Genomic DNA, 22,470 nt, shown 5'->3' with positions numbered 1-22,470 from the left:
ATATCAAAGTCAAAGTCCACTTTATTGTCAAAGTTTCCACATGTGTTATACATACAGAAAATTGAAATACCGTTTCTGGCAGTCCCACAGTGCAAATATAAACAAGAACATATAACATAAAGAGCCAGAAAAAAAAATATAGGGGGGTAAAAAGGGGTATACAAAAAAAAACATAACTAAGTAATATATACATATGTTGGACACAATCAACACAGTTTGACAGTAGTGCAAGTAGTTCCAGGTGAGGTCATCTGTGATGGTCACACCCAGGAATTTGGTGCTGCTGTGGAGCAGGTGAGCCATCAGCATTGATGGTCAGAGGGAGGGGGGGTTTGGAATGGGTTCTCCTGAAGTCAACAACAATCTCCTTTGTTTTCCCCACATTGAGGAAGAGATTGTTATTTTGGCAGCAACGGGCCAGCTGGTTCACTTCCTTCCTGTAGTTAGTAGTGGTAGTGTCGTCAGCGAACTTCACAATTTGGTTGAGGCTGTAGTTGGGTTTGCAGTCATGAGTCAGCAGGGTGAAGAGATGGGGGCTGAGCACACAGCCTTGGGGGGCCCCGTGCTCAGTGTTAGTGTGTTCGATGTCTTGTTGTTGACCCGGACAGCTTGTGGTCTCTCTGTGAGGAAGACCAGCAACCAGTTGCAGAGAGAGGGGCTGAGGCCCAGGTCTGTAAGTTTACACACAAGCTGCTGGGGGATGATGGTGTTGAATGCTGAGCTGAAGTCTATGAATAGTGTTCTGACGTAGGAGTTCTTAGTGTCCAGGTGTGTGAGGGCTGGTTGTAGAGCGGAGGTGATTGCATCCTCTGTGGACCGTTTAGCTCGGTAGGCAAACTGAAACGGGTCCAGGGAGGGAGGAAGAGTGGATTTGATCTGCCCATACAAAACGTCTATTGATTCGATGTTCATTCAGTTCATTACCTGGAATAATTCAAGTATTTCTGTAAGATCAACTTGTGAGACTGTATTTGAAAGTCACCAGTTAATTCCAACAGCTTCACAGGGTGGTTTTATTGCATGACCGTAAACCTGTAACTAATCACGCGCTCGAAATGCAGGGGCGGCTGGTTTGACCACGCAAAAGTGAAAGACGGCTTTGAAAAATAGACTGGATGACTTTGTCCGTCGTCTATTATAAACTAATGTTCCAGATGCCAATCCACCATTGAGTGACAGTAAATCACGTTGTTATCTTCTTTCTTTCTTTATTAACTTTCTTTACATGCATTTGCTTGTGTGTGTGTGTGTGTGTGTGTGTGTGTGTGTGTGTGTGTGGTTTCTGAAATAAGGATACAATAATAAGTATTACTAACATTGCATGGCTAACAGATCAACTCAACTTGCAATCTTCTGCAATACAAACTTGGCCACTAGATGGCACTCCAACATAAGGCAATGGCTGTAGCCACAGTAGCTTCTATGAGAAAATGTAGCAGGCACATGTTCATGGAACTATTCATTATTACAGCTAGATTTCTTAACTTAATATCACACATAACCAACAGGGTAAATATTAAGATTCTTCATGTCAAATCCCAACTCAGGGATATTTAAATAGTGCCCATTTGGCAGAATGAGGTTAGCATGACTTGCAGAAATGAGCGCATGGCTAGTTAGCTCTTGCAGCTGCAAACTCTCAACTTCTCCTACATACATCATACATTCTTATAACACAGTCAATACAAAACACATATCAACTTAACAGTACTTACATCTTAATGGACGCACACTAACACAGGTAAACTGGAAATACAGCAGCAGGAACTCACAGCTCTCGTCACCAACTACGGAGACGTTAGATATTGGGCCAAACCATTACATGGACTAATCCAAACTAAAGGGGGGGAAACGGAACAGTCCAAGTGAGAGGGCCTTTTTCACAGCCGCCCCCAGATTTCTGTAGGAAATCTGTACCTGTTAAAGGGCCTATCTAACCTACTTAGTCTATACGATCTAATCCGGTATGCTGGGTAGGCTGATGATTCTTGCCACTGGACGTGTGTAGGAGCGATCTCCCACCTTCACCTCGATGACTCTGATCCGACCATCAAGTCCAGGCATGGTCCGGGTGATCTTCCCCACTGGCCACAACGCTCTAGGTAGCTGAGGGTCAACCACCATCACGGTGTCCCCAACACTCAGGCTTGGTGGGTCTGAGTGCCATTTCTGACGAGCCTGTAGACCTGGCAGGTAGCTCCTGATGAAGTGCTTCCAGAAGTGATCTGCAAGCAACTGGCTATGACGCCATCTCCGTCGGCTGAGGAGTTCTGACTCAGGGTACACCACCTGAGGAAGGGACGCGTCAGGCCGCCCCATCAGCAAAGTGTTGGGTGTAACTGGGTCAGGGTCAGCCACGTCAGATGAAGTGTAGCCCAGGGGCTTGGCATTCAAGATCCCCTCTACTTCTATTAATAGCGTGCGCAAGACCTCTTCAGAGAGGGATTGAGAGCCGACAGTCACCTGTAGGGCTTGCTTCAGTGACCTTATCTCCCTCTCCCAACAACCCCCAAAGTGAGGAGCACTTGGGGGATTAAAGGTGAACTGAATTTGCTGAGTGGCAAGCTGGGCTTGTAGGTCTGAGCTGAGTGAGTTGAAGGTCTCTCTAAGTTCACGTTCACCTGCTTTAAAATTGGTTCCGTGGTCTGAGAGTAGTTCGAAGGGCTTGCCTCGACGTGCCACGAACCGCCTCAAAGCCATTAAGAAGGCATCACAATCCATGCTAGAGAGAATATCCAAATGTACAGCTCGGGTTGTCATGCACTTGAATATAATACCCCATCTCTTCTCAGTTCTCCTACCAATCTTAACGCTGTACGGGCCAAAGCAATCGACTCCAGTGGAGTAAAAGGCAGGCTGATGTAAGCGGAGTCGAGCTGGAGGTAGATCCGCCATTCTTGGGATGGCGGGCTGGCCGCGCCACTTCCTGCATTGAACACAGCGGTGTTGATGCCGACGAATGGCTTCTCTTCCTCTTAGAATCCAATATTTCCTCCTCATTTCTGCGAACACACGCTCACTGCCTGGGTGATGAAGCTGGTCATCGTACTCCTGGATGAGGAGCTGGGTGATTCTGTGCTTAGGATCCAGCACAATTGGGTGTATTGCCCCAGCCTCCAGTGTAGTAGCTTGACGCAGGCGTCCGCCGACCCGTATTAGCTGTGAGGTGCTATCAAATTCAGGTGCGAGAGAGAGGAGGCGACTGGTACTGGACAGAGGCTTACCCGCCACGAGCTGCTGACGGTCTGCCTCAAAGCAGTCTTGTTGGACTTGCTGAAGAAGAATATTCTTAGCCTCTCTGTAACTGTCAGCTGTAAGCTGTGCGCTGTCCTGCCCATGTAAAGACAAAGCAGTGGCTTTGACTAGATCATGAAAAGTCTGGTACTGATCAGCATCAGGGACTGGAGGAATGACTGCCGTAGAGGTGAGACCACAGAAAATGGTTTTCCTTTGTTCCTCGCTGTCTGCAATGATTGCTGGCTGCATGGGCGCTTGAGGCCACTGGTCTGGTTTCTCCCATAAGAAGGCAGGTCCTCGAAGCCAGCGGCTGTCTGCGGTGAGTTCTGAAAGGAGTTTCCCTCGGGTGATGTCATCAGCCGAATTGCTTGCTGTGTCTACATACCGCCACGCCTCTCTGTCGGTCAGATCTTGAATTTCGGCAATGCGTGTTCCCACAAACACCTTATACCTACAGGAGTCTGACTGCAGCCAAGCGAGGACGGTGGTAGAATCCGTCCACAGGGTCACTCGATGTATAGGGAGTGTCAGCTCTTCTTTCAGCACCTTAGACAGCTGCGCTCCGGACAGCGCTGCACAGAGCTCCAGACGAGGGATGGACTGTTGTTTCTTTGGGGCTACACGCGATCTGGCACTGAGGAAGGCTATTTCAATATCACCCCCGGACGCCTCGCTCCTCAGGTAAGCAACAGAGCCATAGGCCCTTTCGGAAGCGTCGCAGAAGACGTGTATCTCCCTCTGAATGGCTGAGGAATCCATACCAGGGCTGGTGTAGCATCTTGCCAACTTGATGGTCTGTAGGACTGGAAGCTCGCTCTCCCACTCCTGCCAGGTGCGTAACAGATCATCAGGCAACGATGGATCGTCCCAGTCCCGTCTTTTGTCCCACAGCCGCTGAACTATCATCTTAGCCCTGGTGGTATATGGCACGATAAAACCCAAAGGGTCATACTGGCTCGCAAGCACCTGATAAATGGTGCGCATGGTGATAGTAGAGTGCTCCAAGGGGCGAGACTTGTATGACAGTGTATCTGAAGGGCAATGCCAGTGCAGTCCCAGGGCAGACTCATGGGCATCCAGCTGGCCTTGGGCTATCCACATTTCTGCACTGTCTGACCTGATCTCTCGTGGGAGATGAGCAATGACAGAGGTTTTATTACTTGCCCACTGTCTCAGTTCAAAGCCTCCACTAATCAAAGTAGCTTGTAGCTGATCCACCAAGGCCTTGCCATCCACCTCAGCAGGTATGCTCCTCAGACAATTGTCCACGTAGAAGGACTGCAGCACAGCGTCCCTGATGGCATCTCCCTCCCTGCTGTGGTCCACGATGTGTTTTTGGAGGGCAAATACCGCACAGCAGGGTGAACACGTTGTGCCGAAGGGAAGCACTCTCCACTCATAGATGTCTGGTGGCTCTTCACGCTTCAAGTCCCTCCACAGGAAACGGAGTAGGGGTTGGTCCTGTGGTTGAAGTCTGACCTGGTGAAACATGCCACGAATATCACTGCTGATACCCACAGCGTGTTCTCTGAACCGTAGCAGCACTGCGAGTAAAGAGGGTCCCAGTGTTGGACCAGGAAGCAAGAGTTTGTTGAGATTCTTACCTCCATACTCAAATGAACAGTTGAAGACCACCCGATTCTTGCCATTATGGAACACCATATGGTGTGGAATGTACCAGCGGGTGTGGTTGTCTTCCTCCTCCGGTGGTAGCTTACGGACGTAACCAGCTTCCACCAATCTCTTGACTTCAGCAATGTATGCTGCTGCTTTCTCTGGCTCTCGGGCCAGTCTTCTCTCTGTGCTCCGTAGCTGGGGAAGAACGGCTTCCTTCGGGGCTCGAAGTGGAGGCATGTCCTTCATCCGAAGAAGAGGAGTAGCATAGCGGCATACTCCGGCTATTTCCACCCTTGTGGTTTGGCTCTCAAGGATGGCGATGGCTTCTGTATCCTGACGAGAGCGCGTGCTGAGCTTCTCGTTATGCCAGGGCAGTGTGTCCATCTGCCACAACCTCTCTACATGGCTGTAGATGTCTGGTGGAGTGGATGTGGTGGCAGTGAACAAACACTGCTGCTCATTGAGGTAGTGCTTCATTCCATGGGCTGGACCCTGGAGCGTCCATCCCAGTCGAGTCCTCACAGCTGCTCGACTTCCTGGTGGCCCCAGACGCACAGGTTCAACTGGGGTGATTAGGTGCGGGTGGTCGGAGCCTATCAGCAGCAGTGGACGCACACCTTGAAAGGGCTTTAGAGGCAGATCTTGTAGGTGCCGATATCTCTTCTGAAGGCTCTGCACGGGGTAAGTATGTTCGGCTAGACCCAGACGCTTAGCAGTGAAGGCTCTGGTGATCCGGAATGTTTGTTGAGGCTCTGCTGCTGTAGATATAGTGAAGGACACAACAGCACCACGAACAGTCTGTAGCTCTTGCCGGACAGTTCTCAGGTGGAGCTCCTCAGGTTGGCCTTCGAGACCCAGCTGATGGGCAGCTGCATGGAGGAGGATGGTTCGTTCGGAACCATCATCTAAGATGGCATAGGCCTCGATGGCCCTGTTTCCGTTCCGCAGCACAACTTTGATCAGTTTAAGTAGCACTTTCCGTCCTTCCAGTGGCCTGTCTATATACAAAACCTCCTCTGTGTTGCTCTTATGTGTCTCTGACTTGGATTGGATCCAGTCTTTGCCCTCCTTCCCTGATTTCTCTTTAGACCGCTCATTGAGGTCATGCAGAACAAGGAGGTGTCGGTTGTTGCATGTCTTGCATCGCATCTTCAGGTCACATTCAGATGCACGATGTGCCCTGCCGCAACGCCAACAGCCGTTATTGCTCTTTATCCAGGTCTGCTTCTGAGTGGTGCTAAGCAGCTTGAAATTTGCACAGTTGTTAAAGGAATGCTTATCATTGTCACAGTATGGGCAATATTTCTTACTGGTGTCAGAAGAAGGCGGTGTTGTCTTCACCTGTGTAGGCGACACACCTGTGCTTAGGAGGACGGTGGAGGACTCCTTTCTTGACTTGAAGGTCCTCTGTTGATCTTTGCTCTTATTTTCCTTCTCTATCGTGCTCTTGATACTGAATCTAGAGTTGTCCTCTTGTACCTGGAGTTCGAACTCTAACCAGTCAGCCAGATCAAGGAGAGTGGGTATGGGTACCACATGTGGATGGGTATGTCGCCGGAAATGAGAGCGGAGATCATGTGGGAGTTTGGATAGCAGCCGGGAGACATGTGAGCCACACTCCAACTCTACTTTGCCTTTTCTTCCTAGCTGCTCCAGCATGCCCACCAGAGAACGCACCCGGAGAGCAAACATCCTGAAGGCTTTGATGTCGGCGCTCGCTATATTGGGCCCATCCATAACTTCTGCTATCCTCTGCAAGGCAAGTTGGTGGGGCTGCCCATATTGGAGGTCGAGTGCACCCATTGTGTCTGTATATGGATGTCTTGAATTACTATATGAATCAGCAATCAGGAGTGCCTCTTCGTTCTTCAGATGATCAACTAAGATCTGGTATCTGAACCTTTCTGATGAGTGCCTGGGCAGAAGATTTTCAAGAGCTATTCGAAGACGACTGAATTCTCTTGGACTGGGCTGTGTCATATCTGGAATAGTAGGCTTCGGCCCACGGTAAGTCTGCTCCCGTCCACCGATAGGGCTTGGCGATCGAGACGGAGAGTGACGAGACTTTGGTGTCTGGCTGTGCCTATAGGGCCTCTGGCTATAACCACGGGATTGTGGAGTTCTAGCAGGCCGCCTCCAGTATGCCTCTTCATCTTCGCTTTCAGATGTTTCTCTTGTATCTGATTGTCTACTTGCCCTTGACATCCTATGCCGAGCTGGAAAGCGTTCCCTCTGATGTGATTCCTTCCATGCCTCTGACATCCTAGACAGTGCTGGTGATGGTTCTCTCAGGCGTGATTCCCTGCTTGACTCCATCCTGGGGGGTGATGGTGATGCTCCTCTTCTGGTCTGTTCCTTTACCTCTGATTGGAGAGTAGGGGCTGATCTGTCTTTTGCAGGGGAATCGCCTGTGTGTAATGTCTGAATCAGACTACTCAGATGTGAAACTTGACGCTGTAGCTGCTCTGTTTCAAAGGCACTCTTGCGACTCAGCTGTTCCATCTCGAACTCGTTGTTCTTATTTTCTTTGCGAAGATTTTCGTTCTCCATCTGTATCAGCTCTAACTCACTGAATAAGGCTCTCTTTCCTTCCTTGCTAGGCTTCTTAACCTTCTCAGTGGACTCATCATCCTTGGGATTCCATCCATCCCTTGTATGAAGGTCTTGAAGGCTGCACTGACTGATGGGCGATGGTGAACGCCTACCACCCACTGCTCCTTCATGCTCCTCTGCTTCTTCATCCTCATGCCTATGGCCGTATAGTGAATGAAGTGGAGGTCTGGATGTTCTCCTGAGGGCTGTGAGATCGTAGCTTTCCAGGTACGCGGGGAGGGTAGTCTTCCTCCTGACACGCGCACTGTTCGGGTCTTCTGACATCGCATACATCTTTATCAATGATGAATCAGATCCGGCTCGAAGGACCATGAAAAATAGACTGGATGACTTTGTCCGTCGTCTATTATAAACTAATGTTCCAGATGCCAATCCACCATTGAGTGACAGTAAATCACGTTGTTATCTTCTTTCTTTCTTTATTAACTTTCTTTACATGCATTTGCTTGTGTGTGTGTGTGGTTTCTGAAATAAGGATACAATAATAAGTATTACTAACATTGCATGGCTAACAGATCAACTCAACTTGCAATCTTCTGCAATACAAACTTGGCCACTAGATGGCACTCCAACATAAGGCAATGGCTGTAGCCACAGTAGCTTCTATGAGAAAATGTAGCAGGCACATGTTCATGGAACTATTCATTATTACAGCTAGATTTCTTAACTTAATATCACACATAACCAACAGGGTAAATATTAAGATTCTTCATGTCAAATCCCAACTCAGGGATATTTAAATAGTGCCCATTTGGCAGAATGAGGTTAGCATGACTTGCAGAAATGAGCGCATGGCTAGTTAGCTCTTGCAGCTGCAAACTCTCAACTTCTCCTACATACATCATACATTCTTATAACACAGTCAATACAAAACACATATCAACTTAACAGTACTTACATCTTAATGGACGCACACTAACACAGGTAAACTGGAAATACAGCAGCAGGAACTCACAGCTCTCGTCACCAACTACGGAGACGTTAGATATTGGGCCAAACCATTACATGGACTAATCCAAACTAAAGGGGGGGAAACGGAACAGTCCAAGTGAGAGGGCCTTTTTCACAGGCTTGCTTGACCACAGTCATCATTTCGGGGTTAAAATGTGTTGGAACTGCGTTACTGAGAATTGTAACGGTTATTGTATTACCTACATTTCAGAAGTAATGTGTTATAGCACTGCGTTACAGCAACAACTAATACATTACTGTAACTCCGTTACTTTTGTAACGCGTTACACCCAACTCTGTTCTATTGTAGTTAAATTCAGTTGTTCATGCTAAATGTTTTGGTTAGAAATATGATGTACTTATATACTTATGATTCAGATTAATACTTAGTAATTGTGTTACTCAAGAGTGTGTTACTTAACTTTAATGCTGATTTACTTACTTGTATAAGAATGTATGAATCATAACAAACGGTGCAGGCAAAGCTTAGGGGAGCAGCAGGGTGAAACCAGGTCAGACAGAGGACTCACCTACAAAGTAAGAGAGCAGCAAAGGGGGGGGCTACTACTCACATGCAAGGCAAAGGAGAGCAGCAAAGGTGGTGGCTGGAGGCAGTCGAGGACAGGGAAACAGAGAACAAAGAATAGAGGACAGGAACTGGTAAAAGGGGAGGAGGTGTGTTGCAAGGTCGTTATGCTCTGTCCACAGATGCTGTAGCGTTTGGTGTGCAGACCGGCTGCATGGGATGACACCGTGGGAGAGGCAGCAACAATCTTTTCACGCGGGAGACGGAAGGAGGAGCTGGAACAATGCCCAAAAGATCAACACTGCCCTAACTGTCTATTTTTGCAAACATGTACAAAAACTGGGCTGAGGGAAATATAGTCTGTCAGACTTCGTGCCCTGACACTCTCTGTTGTGTGTAAGGACAGTGTGGCCCAGAGCGCTCTGTAACCTGTGTCTTATTGTTTTACTTTATTAAAGCTGATTGTGTTAAATTTAAGAAGAACGTTTCCTCGTCATTCAAAAGAACACGCGGAGCAGGTCCAAGCTCCAACAGTTCCCAACACTGTAAATGTGAGATTGCGCTCCTGAAACCGACTTCAATGAGAAGGGATCAGGAAACTAAGTCAGAGTGAGACCTCTTCACAGCCCGCTCTTTGAGGCGCATTGCGCATGCCCCGAAAGAACCCGGAAGTAAACAAGCAGCCTTCCTCCGCGTGCGGCTGGAGACCACGGTGAGTTATAAAGATTACTTTGACAGATAATTACTTTAAAAGTACAAAGTAAAAGTACTTCATTGTATTTTAGCAGTAGACTCACTAGTAGAGTCCAACAAACCCGTCTTATTAAGAACTTATGGCAGAATATAACGCTGATCAAAGATATATGTCAAACGTGAATACTTGTACTAGATAAGTAATAGTACTTAGTAAAGAGATTACTCCAAATGTTTCTTAAATCTGAATTTCTACATGTATGGCCGCCATTCCAGTGTGGTGTTATCTTATGAGAGGGGCACAATAAACACAGGTTAAAAAAGACAAAGACAATCTGTGTTGTTGTTTGCGTGGAACAAACATAAAATACATTTGGTATTTATTTCGGTATCTTTAAGTCAAGGTTCTGTGTTTCAGTAACAACATTGATTCAGCAGTTGTTTTTTTCCCATCTACAATCCCTCTTTTAGTAACTAAGTTACAATTGTATTAAATTACATAAACAGTATTTGCTGCAACACTGAGTATAAGTTAATGAACAGTTCAGCCTCTGCTGAACTTAAGGATCTCTGCATCCCAGGCTGGGGTTTGCTCTTTCACATCTCAGCAACAATATCCTGCCATTTTTGATGATTTTTAGTCTCTGAGCGGCTGGGTTTTAATCTAACTTGAAGTAAAAACGGATGTGTTGTTTTTTTCCTGCGTGCTACAGACGGCCAGTGGCCCCTAAGGGGTCCGACTAAAATGCCGAGTTACATTAGTTCCACCTATCGCGCCACTGATATAGCAATAAATAGTCATTTTATTAACTATTCTTTGGGAGGGGTTCACAGGGGGGTCCTAGGTCAGTGTTTACCCCCCCCCCCCCCCAGAACCTCCCCTGAGTGTTATACAACTGAAGTCTCAGTGGTTTCACTGATCTGAACCACTATCTAAAGCAGTCACGTGATAAGACAGTCAGCGAGGCTTCGGATAACTTCGATGACGTCACTGGCAACATGTCGACCTGGGCAAGATACCTAAACCTGAGTTGCTCCTGATGGCCAACCATGTGTGAATGTTGGATTCCTAGAAGTGGCACACTGCCCTGCATGAATGTGGTGTGAATGGTGAGTAGTATGTAAAGGGCTTTGAGGGTCGTAAAGACTGGACAAAGCGCTATATAAAGTATAAGTCAATCTATCATTCACAGGGCTAAACGGATCAAGTGTCTTTCAGTAGGCACGCTCTTTAAATACAATGTATTATTATTATTATTATTATTATTATTATTAGAAGATGAAACAGAAGAAAAGAGAGGAGAACATCTCCATGCAAACCAACAACACCATGAAGAAGAAGAGGAGGAGGGAGGAAGAGGATGTCTGTCCTCCTGCTGCTGTACAACACCATGACGAGGAGGAGAAGAAGGACAAGAGAAAGAAAGATGTGCTGGGAAAGGAGAAGGAAAACACAAGCAACACAGCAACAGCAGCAGAAAGAGAGCCGTGAGTTATGAATGTTCATATTCAGTGTTAGGCAAGTTACTTCCAAAATGTAATACAGTACATATAGCTTATTACTGTTTAAGTAAAAAGTTACATTACATTATTACTGTTTAAGTAGTAAGTTACATTACATTATTACTGTCTCTGAACTGTAATGCATTACACTACTTTTGAGTTACTTTCACCAAAAATAACAGCAGAAGTATGGCTTTAGATGCTGAAATGTAGTTTATTGCAGCTGATTTTACCTCCAGTGAAGGGCGATGTGGTCTAGCATAACAACTGTGTAAGCCCTTAAGGCTACTAACAACTTATAATAGGAGCAGTGAAGGCTCATGGCCAATCCAATATATAAATCACCGTCAGAATCACAAAAGCCGCTACAGCTTTATCCAACTCTTCTGCAAATGTCTATCTATCTGGCAGTACATGCTGAAAAGTTAGAAAAATAGCTGGAAATTAAACTCATGCTCCGTTTAAGTGGGCTAAATAATATTTGATACCGGTAACATGACGTCTCTGTGTGTTATTAATAACATGTTAGTGGAGCCTCTGCACGGCCCTGTAACCTGCTGTACATGAAAGAGTCTCTATGGCAACGTTAGCTCACCATGTGAGTGTGTGTGTGTTGTTTTTAAAAGTTGTTTTTATGAATTTTAAAATGTAAAGTGTCTTTGAATAGCGCTCTAAATAAAACATATTCATATTATTATCAGCACCACCACGCAAACCAACAACATCATGAAGAAGAAGAAGAAGAAGAAGAGGAGGGAGGACGAGGAGGTTTGTCATCCTGCTACTACACAACACCAGGAGGAGAAGAAGAAGAGGAGAAAGAAAGATGTGATGGGATTAAAGGAGAAGGAGAAACAGACTCAGAAGACGAGCAGCACAGTAACAGCAGCAGAAAGAGAGCCGTGAGTTATTATTCTTCATATTCTGTTATTAACAGTGTACTTCCTGTTGTTAAGAGCAAGGTAAACTATATAGACAAAAGTATTGGACCACCTACACATTACACCTACAGGAGCTTTCATGACATCGCATTCCAAATTCTCAGGCGTTAAAGCTCCCCTATTATGCAAAATGCACTTTTAGATGTCTTTTATACATAACTATGTGTCCCCGTTGTGTAAGTAGACTCACGAAGTGTCAGAAAATACAACCCTCTCTCTTTTCCTCCTTACCCACATCTCTAAAAACGGGGGTACAAACGAACTGATCCAGATTAGCTTCGGTTATGACATCATATCAGAAATGTGGGCTGACTTTACATTGAACTCCTGGCAACGTCCCGCCCACGTGACACATCCCAACCTATTGTCCCCAATATACAGTCGCAAGCTGCACCCCCTCCGCAGCACCTGTGTGTGTGTGTGTGTGTGTTCAGCAGGAGGGACTTAGAGATGTTCTATATATAAAACATATAATGTCTCGTTCTAGTGGTAAACACTGAGAAGTGTTTAGCTGAGTTTCTCCTGTCTCTCTTCAGACAGAGAGCTGCGCTCCAAAGGGGCGTGGCCTGTTTCAGCTCAGCTCAAATTTAAAGCTACAGTCACAGAATCAGCACTTTTCGAAAACGGGGCTGAAACAGAGGGATAGCGGACCTGCTAAAATCAATGATACAGTATGTTTGGCATTTTGAGCAAAACACGTCAGACATTATTTTTTTACATAATTGAGTCCTATAGTATATGCCATAAAAGAGCATAATAGGAGACCTTTAATGCAGAGCTGGTTTGGAGCTCTGCAGTTAGAGCTTTGGCCACTTTTACGCACTATGCGCCTCAGCACTTGGCGACCTCGGCCTGTAATTTTACGTGGTCTGACACTTCGTGGCTGAGTTGCTGTGGTTCCTAAACGTTTCCACATTGCAATAATACCACTTACAGTTGATCGTGGAATATCTAGGAGAGAAGAAATTTCATGAACTGACTTGTTGCAACGGTGGCATTCTATTACAGAACCACGTTCGAGTTCAGTGAGCTCTTTAGAACGACCCATTGTTTTTTACAAATGTTTCTAAAGGCAGACTGCATGGGTAGGTGCTTGATTTTCTACACATGTGGCACCAAAAGGAAACTCTTGAATTCAATGAATAGCCCAATACATTTGTCTTTATTGTGTGTGTGTGTGTGTGTGTGTGTGTGTGTGTGTGTGTGTGTGTGTGTGTGTGTGTGTGTGTGTGTGTGTGTGTGTGTGTGTGTGTTGTTTTTAAAAGTTGTTTTTATGAATTTTAAAATGTAAAGTGTCTTTGAATAACGCTCTAAATAAAACATATTCATATTATTATCAGCACCACCACGCAAACCAACACCATGAAGAAGAAGAAGAAGAAGAGGAGGAGGGAGGAGGAGGAGGACGAGGTCTGTCCTTCTGCTGCTGCACAACACCAGGAGGAGAAGAACAAGAGGAGAAAGAAAGATGTGATGGGAGTAAAGGAGAAGAAGGAGAAACAGACTCAGAAGACGAGCAGCACAGTAACAGCAGCAGAAAGAGAGCCGTGAGTTATTATAATAATTATTATGTTATTAACAATATACTTCCTGTTTTACATCCTGTGGTACTTCAGGTTGAACTTCTTGTTGTACTTCCTGTTGTCAGGTTGGACTCTAAACTGGTGGAGGAGCTGCAGGAGTTTGTTCCAGACATCAAGAATAAATCTGCCGATCTGATCAGAAAACTGCTGCGATACGACCTGCACCGCTTCAAAGCCTTCAAACAGCAAGGTGTGTGTGTGTGTGTGTGTGTGTGTGTGTGTGTGTGTGTGTGTGTGTGTGTGTGTGTGTGTGTGTGTGTGTGTGTGTGTGTGTGTGTGTGTGTGTGTGTGTGTGTGTGTGTGTGTGTGTGTGTGTGTGTGTGTGTGTGTGTGTGTGTGTGTGTGTTTGCAAGTATTTATAAGTGAAGTATGTGTGCAGGTGTGAGTCTGCGCTCCGGCCGCTGCTCTCATCAGGAGAACCAGCGAATCAGACAGAACATGAAGGACTTCCTCTCTCTCACAAGCATCAGCTCGGCCAATCTGTTGCTGTTCCCACGCCGATACAAGAACCAGGAAGTGGAGATCAGAAAACTGAGAGCACAACATCGTTTCCTAGAGAAGATTGGTATTCACACTAATCTTTATTATGCACACACACCCACAAACACACACACACACCACAACACACACACACACACACACACACACACACACACACACACACACACACACATACACACACACACACACATATATTTGTGTATTTTGATGCTTTGGCAACATTGTTTCTTTTTTTTCTTCTTTTCTTTGAATATATATATATATAACTGTTCTCTCTCCGTCCGTCCAGCTGAGGGGATTCCTCGCACTTGTCATCAGGTCTATATCAGAGCCAGGAAGATGTTTGATGAACGGAACTACAATGGGAGGTTAGTGTTAAGAAACCAGACCACTGTCAGTGTGCGTGTTCACCTTGTGACAGTTTGACTTTTATTTTTTATGTCTGATCATTTCATTTAGGGATGCCAGTCAGGTCTCTCTCCTGACATTTAAGATTTTTTTTTAAAGTCACGGTCAAAACTGCACAAAGGTGCATATCATTTATAGTCCACCCTCCAACACTGAATTACTTTAAGAAAAATAAGCAACACAACTCAAAATATTTTTGTAAAAATGTACATCGTCTATATTTAATTCTCACCACAAAAAAGGAAACCCTCAAACCAGAAATAAAAATGAAATCAAAAAGTCATACAGTGTATTTAAATGGTCCACAAAGGACAGTTCATTTCTTAAAAGAAAAAATCCCCAAATAACCAAGGTAGATCCGTTTGAAAATACCCAACCAAACCTCATCCAGTAAAAATACACTTCTACTCCCGGGATTCAGTGTGTCAGTCGAGTCACCCAGTCCGGGTTTGCAATGTGATTGTGGGGATGACTGGCTTCCTAACAGTTCTGACTTCATTGATTCACTCGAAGTGATGAGACAGACGGATCAGTGTGTGACAGTTTGTGTTGTAGGAACCAATCGACCTCAGTGTATTTATTATTACCGGAGCATTAAGCTTGTTGCTCAGACCTCTGTCTGTTACTCTTTTCCTCCCAGACTCGCTCTGACTAAATATAAGGAAGGGAAATTGTATCAAGGCGCAAACCAAAAACGAATCGTTGACGGGGTGGCCGTTAACATGGGTGTACCTGTGATGACAATTGTGGTTAAAACCTGGTGTGTGTGTGTGTGTGTGTGTGTGCGTGTGCGTGTGCGCGTGCGTGTGTTTACCTGTTGTTCCCTCAGGTTTTCGAAGGAGGAAGTACGCTGTCTGAGCAAGCTGCAGACTCTGCACGGGAACGACTGGTCGAAGATCGCCGAGAAGATGGATCGCAGCGCGTACTCGTTACAGAAACGCTTTGCACACATCGGTCAGTCCTGACCTGCTTCTGCAGGTTCCGTAGGAACACAAAGCACTATTTACTAAGTGTGTGTGTGTGTGTGTGTGTGTGTGTGTGTGTGTGTGTGTGTGTGTGTGTGTGTGTGTGTGTGTGTGTGTGTGTGTGTGTGTGTGTGTGTGTGTGTGTGTGTGTGTCCAGCTGTAGGACAGGGTGCGTGGAGCATAGAGGAGGAGTCCAAGTTGAAGTCTGCACTGAAGGCTCACCTGGAGGCTCTGGCTGGGGCTTCTGCTGGTTCTGCTGGTTCTGAAGGTCCTAGTCTAACCAGAGACCAGCTGTGTAACAACCTGCCCTGGAAGGAGATCAGCCAGCAGGTGGAGACCCGGTCTTGGACCCAGTGCCGCCTCAAGTGGTGAGTGTCCCATCAGCCCTGATTAATAATATCATTCCAACAGTATAGGGCTGCAACAACGAATCCATAAAAATCGATTACTAAAATAGTTGGCAACGAATTCAGTTATCGATTCGGTGGGTCTTTGTTGTTACTCTCTGTTTGCGGAGCGGGCTACGTCACTCGAAAAAAGAAAATATTAAAAAAATGGCGGAGGCGGAGAGAAGCACGGTCCAACCAGAGCCTATCTATATACGGCTCTGGGTCCGACTAAAATCATCCAACAGCGTGGGAACACACCTTAAGCTACAGTGGTTGTTTGCGTCCTATTGCATGACGAGTAAGGGATAATGTGCAGCGATGCGGTCAACCGAAAGCTTCGCGTCGGTCTCTGTACTAATACTGTTGGTGTTTTTTTCAACAATGACCAGCTCGCTGCACATTATCTGGCTTATTACACGGCCAAATACTAAACAAACTAACGAGTAACTTGAATTATTTTAACTTTTATTTAAACTACCCCAATTTATTGATTTGGCTAAGTCAAAGTGCTTGCAAATTTGCAGAAAGTGGGTTGGGTTGAGACACTGTGTACTGTATTTAATAATAATAATCATAATAATAATAAATGTATTTTATAAGCGCTTTTACAGGTGCTCAAAGTCGCTTTAAAAAGGTACATAAAAAGAAAGACAACAAATAAATAAAGTAAAAGTCACATTAAAATCGAGCAATATAACAACAATCACACATTAAAGCCAGTTTGAAAAGGTGAGCTTTTATGAGTTTCTTGAAGGTGATGAGTGAACTAGGACACATTCAATAGTTTTTAGCAAATCTGAACATCGCCTACATTTGGGTTGTCTTGTGTGTTGATTTTGTCAATTTGGAAATACAGTTTTCTGAATAAACTAATGGAAAAAAAAATGTTGCCGCAGTTTTTATCCAATTAATCGATTAATCTTAGAAATAATTGACAGATTAAATCGATTATCAAAATAATCGTTAGTTGCAGCCCTACAACAGTAAGAACATCAATAACAGTGCTGTTGCTGCTGCTGCAGGTTCTCCCTGCTGAAGGGGAAGCTGGCCTCAGGTGTGAGCACCTTCAACAGAGGACCTGAAGGACTGGAGGCTAAAATCCTGCTCATCAACACGTAAGACCCTTTTGAAATACAACGCCTAATCACTGTTGACATGTTTTAATTTGAAAGGCAGATAAGAGTCATTATATTCAAACAGATTTAGGGTTTGATCATCACTAACGATAATTTCAATAATAAGGACATTTTTTATTTAAAAAGATAGATTAGATGTAATTGTGCTAATAATAATTATAATGTTAATATTTTCATTAGTTCTATTAATTGAAATAATAATAATGTTTGTATTGTCAGGCTGTACAACATGCGTGTGGAGGACGTGTGCGACGTCGACTGGGATGAGGTCGCTAATACTGTCGGGTGAGTTCAAAGGACAAATTGTCAGCTACTCAAACAGAGCTGTAACCTCAATGACCAGGTGGTAACCATAGTAACTTGGTGTGTGTGTGTGTGTGTGTGTGTGTGTGTGTGTGTGTGTGTGTGTGTGTGTGTGTGTGTGTGTGTGTGTGTGTGTGTGTGTGTGTGTGTGTGTGTGTGTGTGTGTGTGTGTGTGTGTGTGTGTGTGTGTGTGTGTGTGCTTCAGGAAGGTGACTCCTGTGTGTGTTCAGAAGAGTTTCCACAGACTGAAGGTTTCCAAAGTGCCCCACTGGAGCCACCTGTTCTACGGAGGTACTGCTATACACCGGAGTACTACAGTAATACTACTAATATAGTACTGAGTACTATATTAATAATACTGAGTACTGCAGTATATATCACTAGTTATTACATGACTTAGTTGAATACTCGATTCTGATTGGTCAATTCAGAACATGTGACACGTTGTTAATCCAGTATTACAGACTGCCGTCAAGAACTTATTGACCGTTAAGCAGGATCAACAAAGAGAAAGACGTTAAAAGACGGAGCGCTGGACGTCAGATAAATCACCAGAAGAAGACAGACAGGAAGTAAACACTAACTGGAACACGGTCTGGGTTCTGCAGGGTTTAAGGACTTGTTAGTGGATCAGAAACTGCGAACAGACTTGAACAGTTATAGAAAACCTCGATCCAGCCGTTCGTGCCCTGTGGAGTTTTTTTCTTCTTAGCGGAAGAAATACGATCATTTTTGGAAATAACTTCAATTATTATTTGGAATCAAGTCGTTAGTTTGTTTGGTTCCATGATCAGCCTGTCGGGTGTTATTTTTCCCATAATGACCAACTGCACATTATCCCTTACATGATCCTTAGATGAAGGAGAAGTGCTCACTAACACAGATTAAGACGCAACAATATTTGAGAGCAATAGGCCTTTTTTCTTAGATCTTTGATTTCAGCTCATGAAGATGAGAGTGAAAACAAAAGTGTTGCGTTTATATTTTTATTCAGTGTATATCACAGAGTACTGCAATATATGTCACAGAGTACTGCATGAACAGTTTGAGTTGAATTAAGTAAAGCTACCATGACGTCCTCCTCACCTGTGATGTCACTTCCTGTTGCAGAGATCATAGACTTCCTGCACCTGAGGGTGACTCCTCTCCTGCAGGAGCAGCTGAGGAAGAGTAGGAGCGGACAGGAGGCTCAAGAGGAGGCGCATCAGGAGAGCTGCTACCTGCTTTCCAACATCTTCTCTCAGGACGACTTCTTGGAGCTGGACAACAGTCAGCTGACCACAGGCCAATCACAGCGCTGACCGCTGGAGGCCCCCCCCCCAAGATCTGACTGCAGAACTCATTTCCTGTCATTAAGATCCTTTCCTGTCACAAAACTGTTTTGGCAGCATGTTCTCAGAACTTATTTTTTTAAATATTGGAGCAAGGAGAGCGTTAAATAAAAAAGTGGTTAATAAACACAAGCTGTATAACATTTCTCACTAAAAACGATCTCCCATGTGTCCACACACCTACATGTTGGAATTTCTGCACGATATTAATGAACACATCAACATGAAAACATAATCAGAAAGTCTGTCTATATGTAAAGGAACATCTGAGATCTGAATGAAGAATCCCTCAGTGAAAACACTCACAGCTGCTTACTGATCCTGGTTTAGGGTTTGTTATATCTGACGCAGTTTTGATTTCTTTTTGTTTCATGAAAACTTACTTGAGTATGTACTGTTGAAATAACCTGTGGCACTAGCAGGCTTGGGGAGTAATACATAGCATAACAGGATTACATGATCCGTATACAAAAAAAGGTCACTTTTTTTTTGACAATCCAATATTTATTTATTTTTCAGTGGGGGGGGGGGTCCGTCCTACAGCCCGTCCTCCAGAGCTGTCTCGTCGCATTCCAGGCCGCCCTCCTTGTGTATTTAGTCCCTGTTTCCCTTTTGTCTGTTGTTCGCAGGCCCGTTTCTAGGATTTTGGGGGCCCTAGGCAAAGAAGTTGTTGGGGGCCTTTAAAAAAAAAAATTCCGCAATTCTGTGCGTTTTAATCACAAAAGAGGTCAAACATACACTGAAAAGTAGCCTTTATTTTTTTTTTTATTTCCTACTGAAACTGCTGCTTGCGGCCCTTGGCCTCAGCAAATGCAGACACAATCCCCTCCAAGTCCAAAGACCTGCGGACGTCACTCTCAATTGACATGAGTGCCAGTCCAGAGAGCCTCTCTTGGCTCATAGTTGACCTCATGTAATTCTTTATGCGCTTCAGAGATGAAAAGCTCCTCTCTCCGGAGGCAACCGAGACAGGAAGGGTCAGAAGTAGGCGCAGTGCAATGCTTAAATTGCTGTACAGGTCCAACAGCTTCTCACTGTATATGTAGTCCAGCATTTTAAATGGGCACCTGGATACTTCATCTGGAAAGGTGTGGACAGCAGAGTTGATCTCCAATGCCAAGTCGTCTGCATCAATATCATGGAGGGTTTGTTCCACTTTCCTGCATCTCTCATGCAATTTCCCAGTCTTGATTGTGGCCCTCATGATATCAATGCTGAACAGGAAGTCGTACAGGGCATACACCCCCTCCAGTCTGGAAAATCTGTCTTTTAGGCTGGTGATGGCAGTGTCAACCAAAGGCAGGAAGAAGTCCCTTCTGAAGGCCTCTTCTGGGGTCGATTGGGTTTCATCTGTACTCTCGTAAAGGAACTGCCTTTTCTTTTTACGTTGCCTTTTCTCAGGCAATTTCCTCTCAATTTCCAGATCTTCTGCAATCTCCATTGCATCCGTTTGGCTTGATGCGAGTCCATTTTCCCTGAAATCTTCTAGGTACTCTGTCACTCCCTCGGTTTCTTTTTTCAGTGTTTGCATTGAAACATCCGGGCTCTGGAGGAGCTTGCTCATATGGTTAACCTGATACAAAACGTTGTACCAGGTTATTGTGCACAGAAGAAAGGACCATGTTTTAAGCTCACCATGTAAGCTTTTTGCTGAGGACATGGTCTCTGAGTCCCCCTTCTCTGTAGCATATGTCTCCAGTGCTGACAGTCCGTCTAGTATTTCAGGTAGATGGTACCGCACTACCTTCACACTGTCAATTCGGGCCTCCCATCTCGTCCCTGAAAGTGGCTTAAGGGTGAGCTGCTTCACATGCTGCTTCAAAATTGCCCAGCGGTGCACAGAGGAACTGAAAAGGTTGTACAGTCGTTGCAGCATACCAAAAAAAGACATGGACAACACTGAAGACTTGGCAGCATCTGACACAACCAGATTTAGTGTGTGACTGCTGCATGGGATGCATAGCGCCTTGTTGTTCAGCTCTAAAATTCTTGCCTGCACACCCTGTTTGTGGCCCATCATATTGCTGCCATTGTCGTATGACTGCCCACGGCAATCTGAAATGCTGAGGTTGTGCTTCTCCAACTGGTCAAGCAGGATTTCACTGAGCCCTTTACCAGTTGTGTCTTCAACATGTACAAATCCCAAAAAATGCTCAGCAATAGAAACAGGTGTTTCACAGTTGACAATCCTGAGAACAACAGAAAGTTGTTCCTTGTGGCTGATGTCAGGAGTGCAATCCATGATCACGGAGAAGTATTTTGCTTTGTGCACTCTTCTTGCAATCTCCTGTAGGATTTTGTCTCCGACCAGCTGAATGATTTCGTTCTGAATGACTCCACTCAGGTAATGCACCTTTGTCTCTTTGCATTGTATTCGTCTGATGTGTTCATTCATTACCGGATCAAACTGTGCTAGGAGTTCCACTTGAGCCAGAAAATTCCCATTGTGGCGATCATACACGGTACTGGTAGTTCCTCTCAAAGCCTGGTTGCGTTCTGCCAGATGGGAAACTATGGCAATCACTCTCCGAATCACGCCTTTCCAGTGTTCAACTTCAAGTTGCATCAACTCCATCTGTCTTTGATCAATCAGTGTACTGGTTTGCAGTCTCCTCTGAAGGTCGTGCCACTTTTTCACATTGTCACAGTGCACCTTTGTGCACTCGTGTTTTTTTAGGCGATAGGAAAGGTTCTTCCATCCACCGTAGCCACAGGTCGTTAAGGCATTGTCACGCTCACGCTTCCCGAAAACAGTACAAGGGAAACAGAACACTCCATCTGTGTGGATGGAATACACCAGCCACGATCGATGTATATTCTCACCATTTTTCATGGTTCTTTTGTAACTGTCCTTGGTGAATCTTCGAGGAGGATTGTCTAAGTTTTGCGGGAATTCAATGTCCATGATTTGCACAGGTCCTTTTTTGACTATTTCACAGCGCATACTGCTTGTTAGGACACTGGGCCAACATCCTGGGTCATCACTTAATGTGGTGCTTGCAATACCTACAGGTACCCCAGTTCTGGATGGTGGGGTGGTCTCTGCCATGTCAATGTCATCTTCCTCTTTGTCCTCCTCATGAAGTGGAGATGGAGTTGATGGCACTGTTGAAAACATATAGTTGCAAATTAATTTATAGCACAATTGCCATGTGGTAAGTACAGCAACTAGGGAATGGTGATCTACTTGTATAATGCTTTAAAAAGAAAGGGTCATTTTAATACACTTTCATAGCACATGGGTGTTAGGTGATAAGTTGAAATTGTGCGGCTTAATGCACCTTCTGTTGAACCACTGCTGGGAAGTGGTGTGGATGCTTCCACTTGCTCCTCCTCAAGTCGTGATGGAGTTGATGGCACTGCTGAAAAATATGTAATTACAAATTAATTCATGGCACAGTTTCATGTGTGAAGTACGACAACTAAATGCTTAAGGTATGGTGATCTACTTGTGTAACGCTTTATAGCAAATGGTCATTTTAATACACTTTCACAGCACATGCTGCTATAACTTTGGGTCACTATGATAGGTGATAAGTTGAAATTGTGCGGCTTAATGCACCTTCTGTTGAACCACTGCTGGGAAGTGGTGTGGACGCCGCAATGTTGTCTTCCACTTGCTCCTCCTCATAAACATGTGACGAAGACGATGTTGATGGCCCTGGTGCAAAAATAAATAAATACATAAATAATATTCTTTTTATTTATATTGCACATTTTGCATGCATTGATCTCAACAACTCAGTTATTCATTAACATTAGTGAATGTCCCA

At 44.9% G+C, this 22,470-nt stretch overlaps 2 protein-coding genes across 5 annotated transcripts; one reads left to right on the top strand and one right to left on the bottom strand.

Annotated features, from left to right (window-relative positions):
- Positions 1-9,536: 9,536 nt before the first annotated feature.
- LOC134866458 (transcription termination factor 1-like) lies at positions 9,537-18,844 on the top strand. 4 transcript variants are annotated; one of them, XM_063886655.1, is made up of 14 exons: positions 9,619-9,656; positions 10,580-10,747; positions 10,914-11,125; positions 11,842-12,042; positions 13,422-13,628; positions 13,730-13,854; positions 14,044-14,229; positions 14,455-14,533; positions 15,403-15,527; positions 15,696-15,906; positions 16,950-17,042; positions 17,283-17,348; positions 17,572-17,657; positions 18,477-18,844. In XM_063886655.1, exons 2-14 carry the CDS (start codon positions 10,745-10,747, stop codon positions 18,665-18,667), a joined length of 1,785 nt encoding a protein of 594 aa, XP_063742725.1. In that variant the 5' UTR covers positions 9,619-9,656; positions 10,580-10,744; the 3' UTR covers positions 18,668-18,844. The 4 variants fall into 4 exon arrangements, with proteins under 4 accessions (XP_063742726.1, XP_063742727.1, XP_063742725.1 ...); XM_063886656.1 differs by lacking the exon at positions 10,580-10,747 and having other exon boundaries at positions 9,537-9,656; XM_063886657.1 differs by lacking the exon at positions 10,580-10,747 and having other exon boundaries at positions 9,548-9,656; positions 10,917-11,125.
- A 588-nt stretch (positions 18,845-19,432) lies between these two features.
- On the bottom strand, positions 19,433-22,343 carry LOC134866457 (zinc finger MYM-type protein 1-like). The gene is made up of 3 exons (XM_063886653.1): positions 22,260-22,343; positions 21,979-22,059; positions 19,433-21,802 (listed from the first exon to the last, which is right to left on the bottom strand). Exon 3 carries the CDS (start codon positions 21,744-21,746, stop codon positions 19,470-19,472), a length of 2,277 nt encoding a protein of 758 aa, XP_063742723.1. The 5' UTR covers positions 21,747-21,802; positions 21,979-22,059; positions 22,260-22,343; the 3' UTR covers positions 19,433-19,469.
- Between the last annotated feature and the right edge of the window lie 127 nt (positions 22,344-22,470).

The sequence above is a fragment of the Eleginops maclovinus genome, chromosome 6 (genome assembly GCF_036324505.1).
Source record: "Eleginops maclovinus isolate JMC-PN-2008 ecotype Puerto Natales chromosome 6, JC_Emac_rtc_rv5, whole genome shotgun sequence".
Taxonomy (NCBI): Eukaryota; Metazoa; Chordata; class Actinopteri; order Perciformes; family Eleginopidae; genus Eleginops; species Eleginops maclovinus.
This window is presented reverse-complemented; position numbering and strand designations above follow the sequence as displayed.

What these genes read in the sequence shown, in the direction of transcription:
- LOC134866458 (XM_063886655.1), top strand. An exon ending in GAACGGAACTACAATGGGAG is followed by an intron (nt 14,534 to 15,402) that starts GTTAGTGTTAAG and finishes TTGTTCCCTCAG; the next exon opens with GTTTTCGAAGGAGGAAGTAC. An exon ending in GAAACGCTTTGCACACATCG is followed by an intron (nt 15,528 to 15,695) that starts GTCAGTCCTGAC and finishes GTGTGTGTCCAG; the next exon opens with CTGTAGGACAGGGTGCGTGG.
- LOC134866457 (XM_063886653.1), bottom strand. Translation starts at nt 21,746, where the DNA reads ATGGCAGAGACCACCCCACCATCCAGAACTGGGGTACCTGTAGGTATT.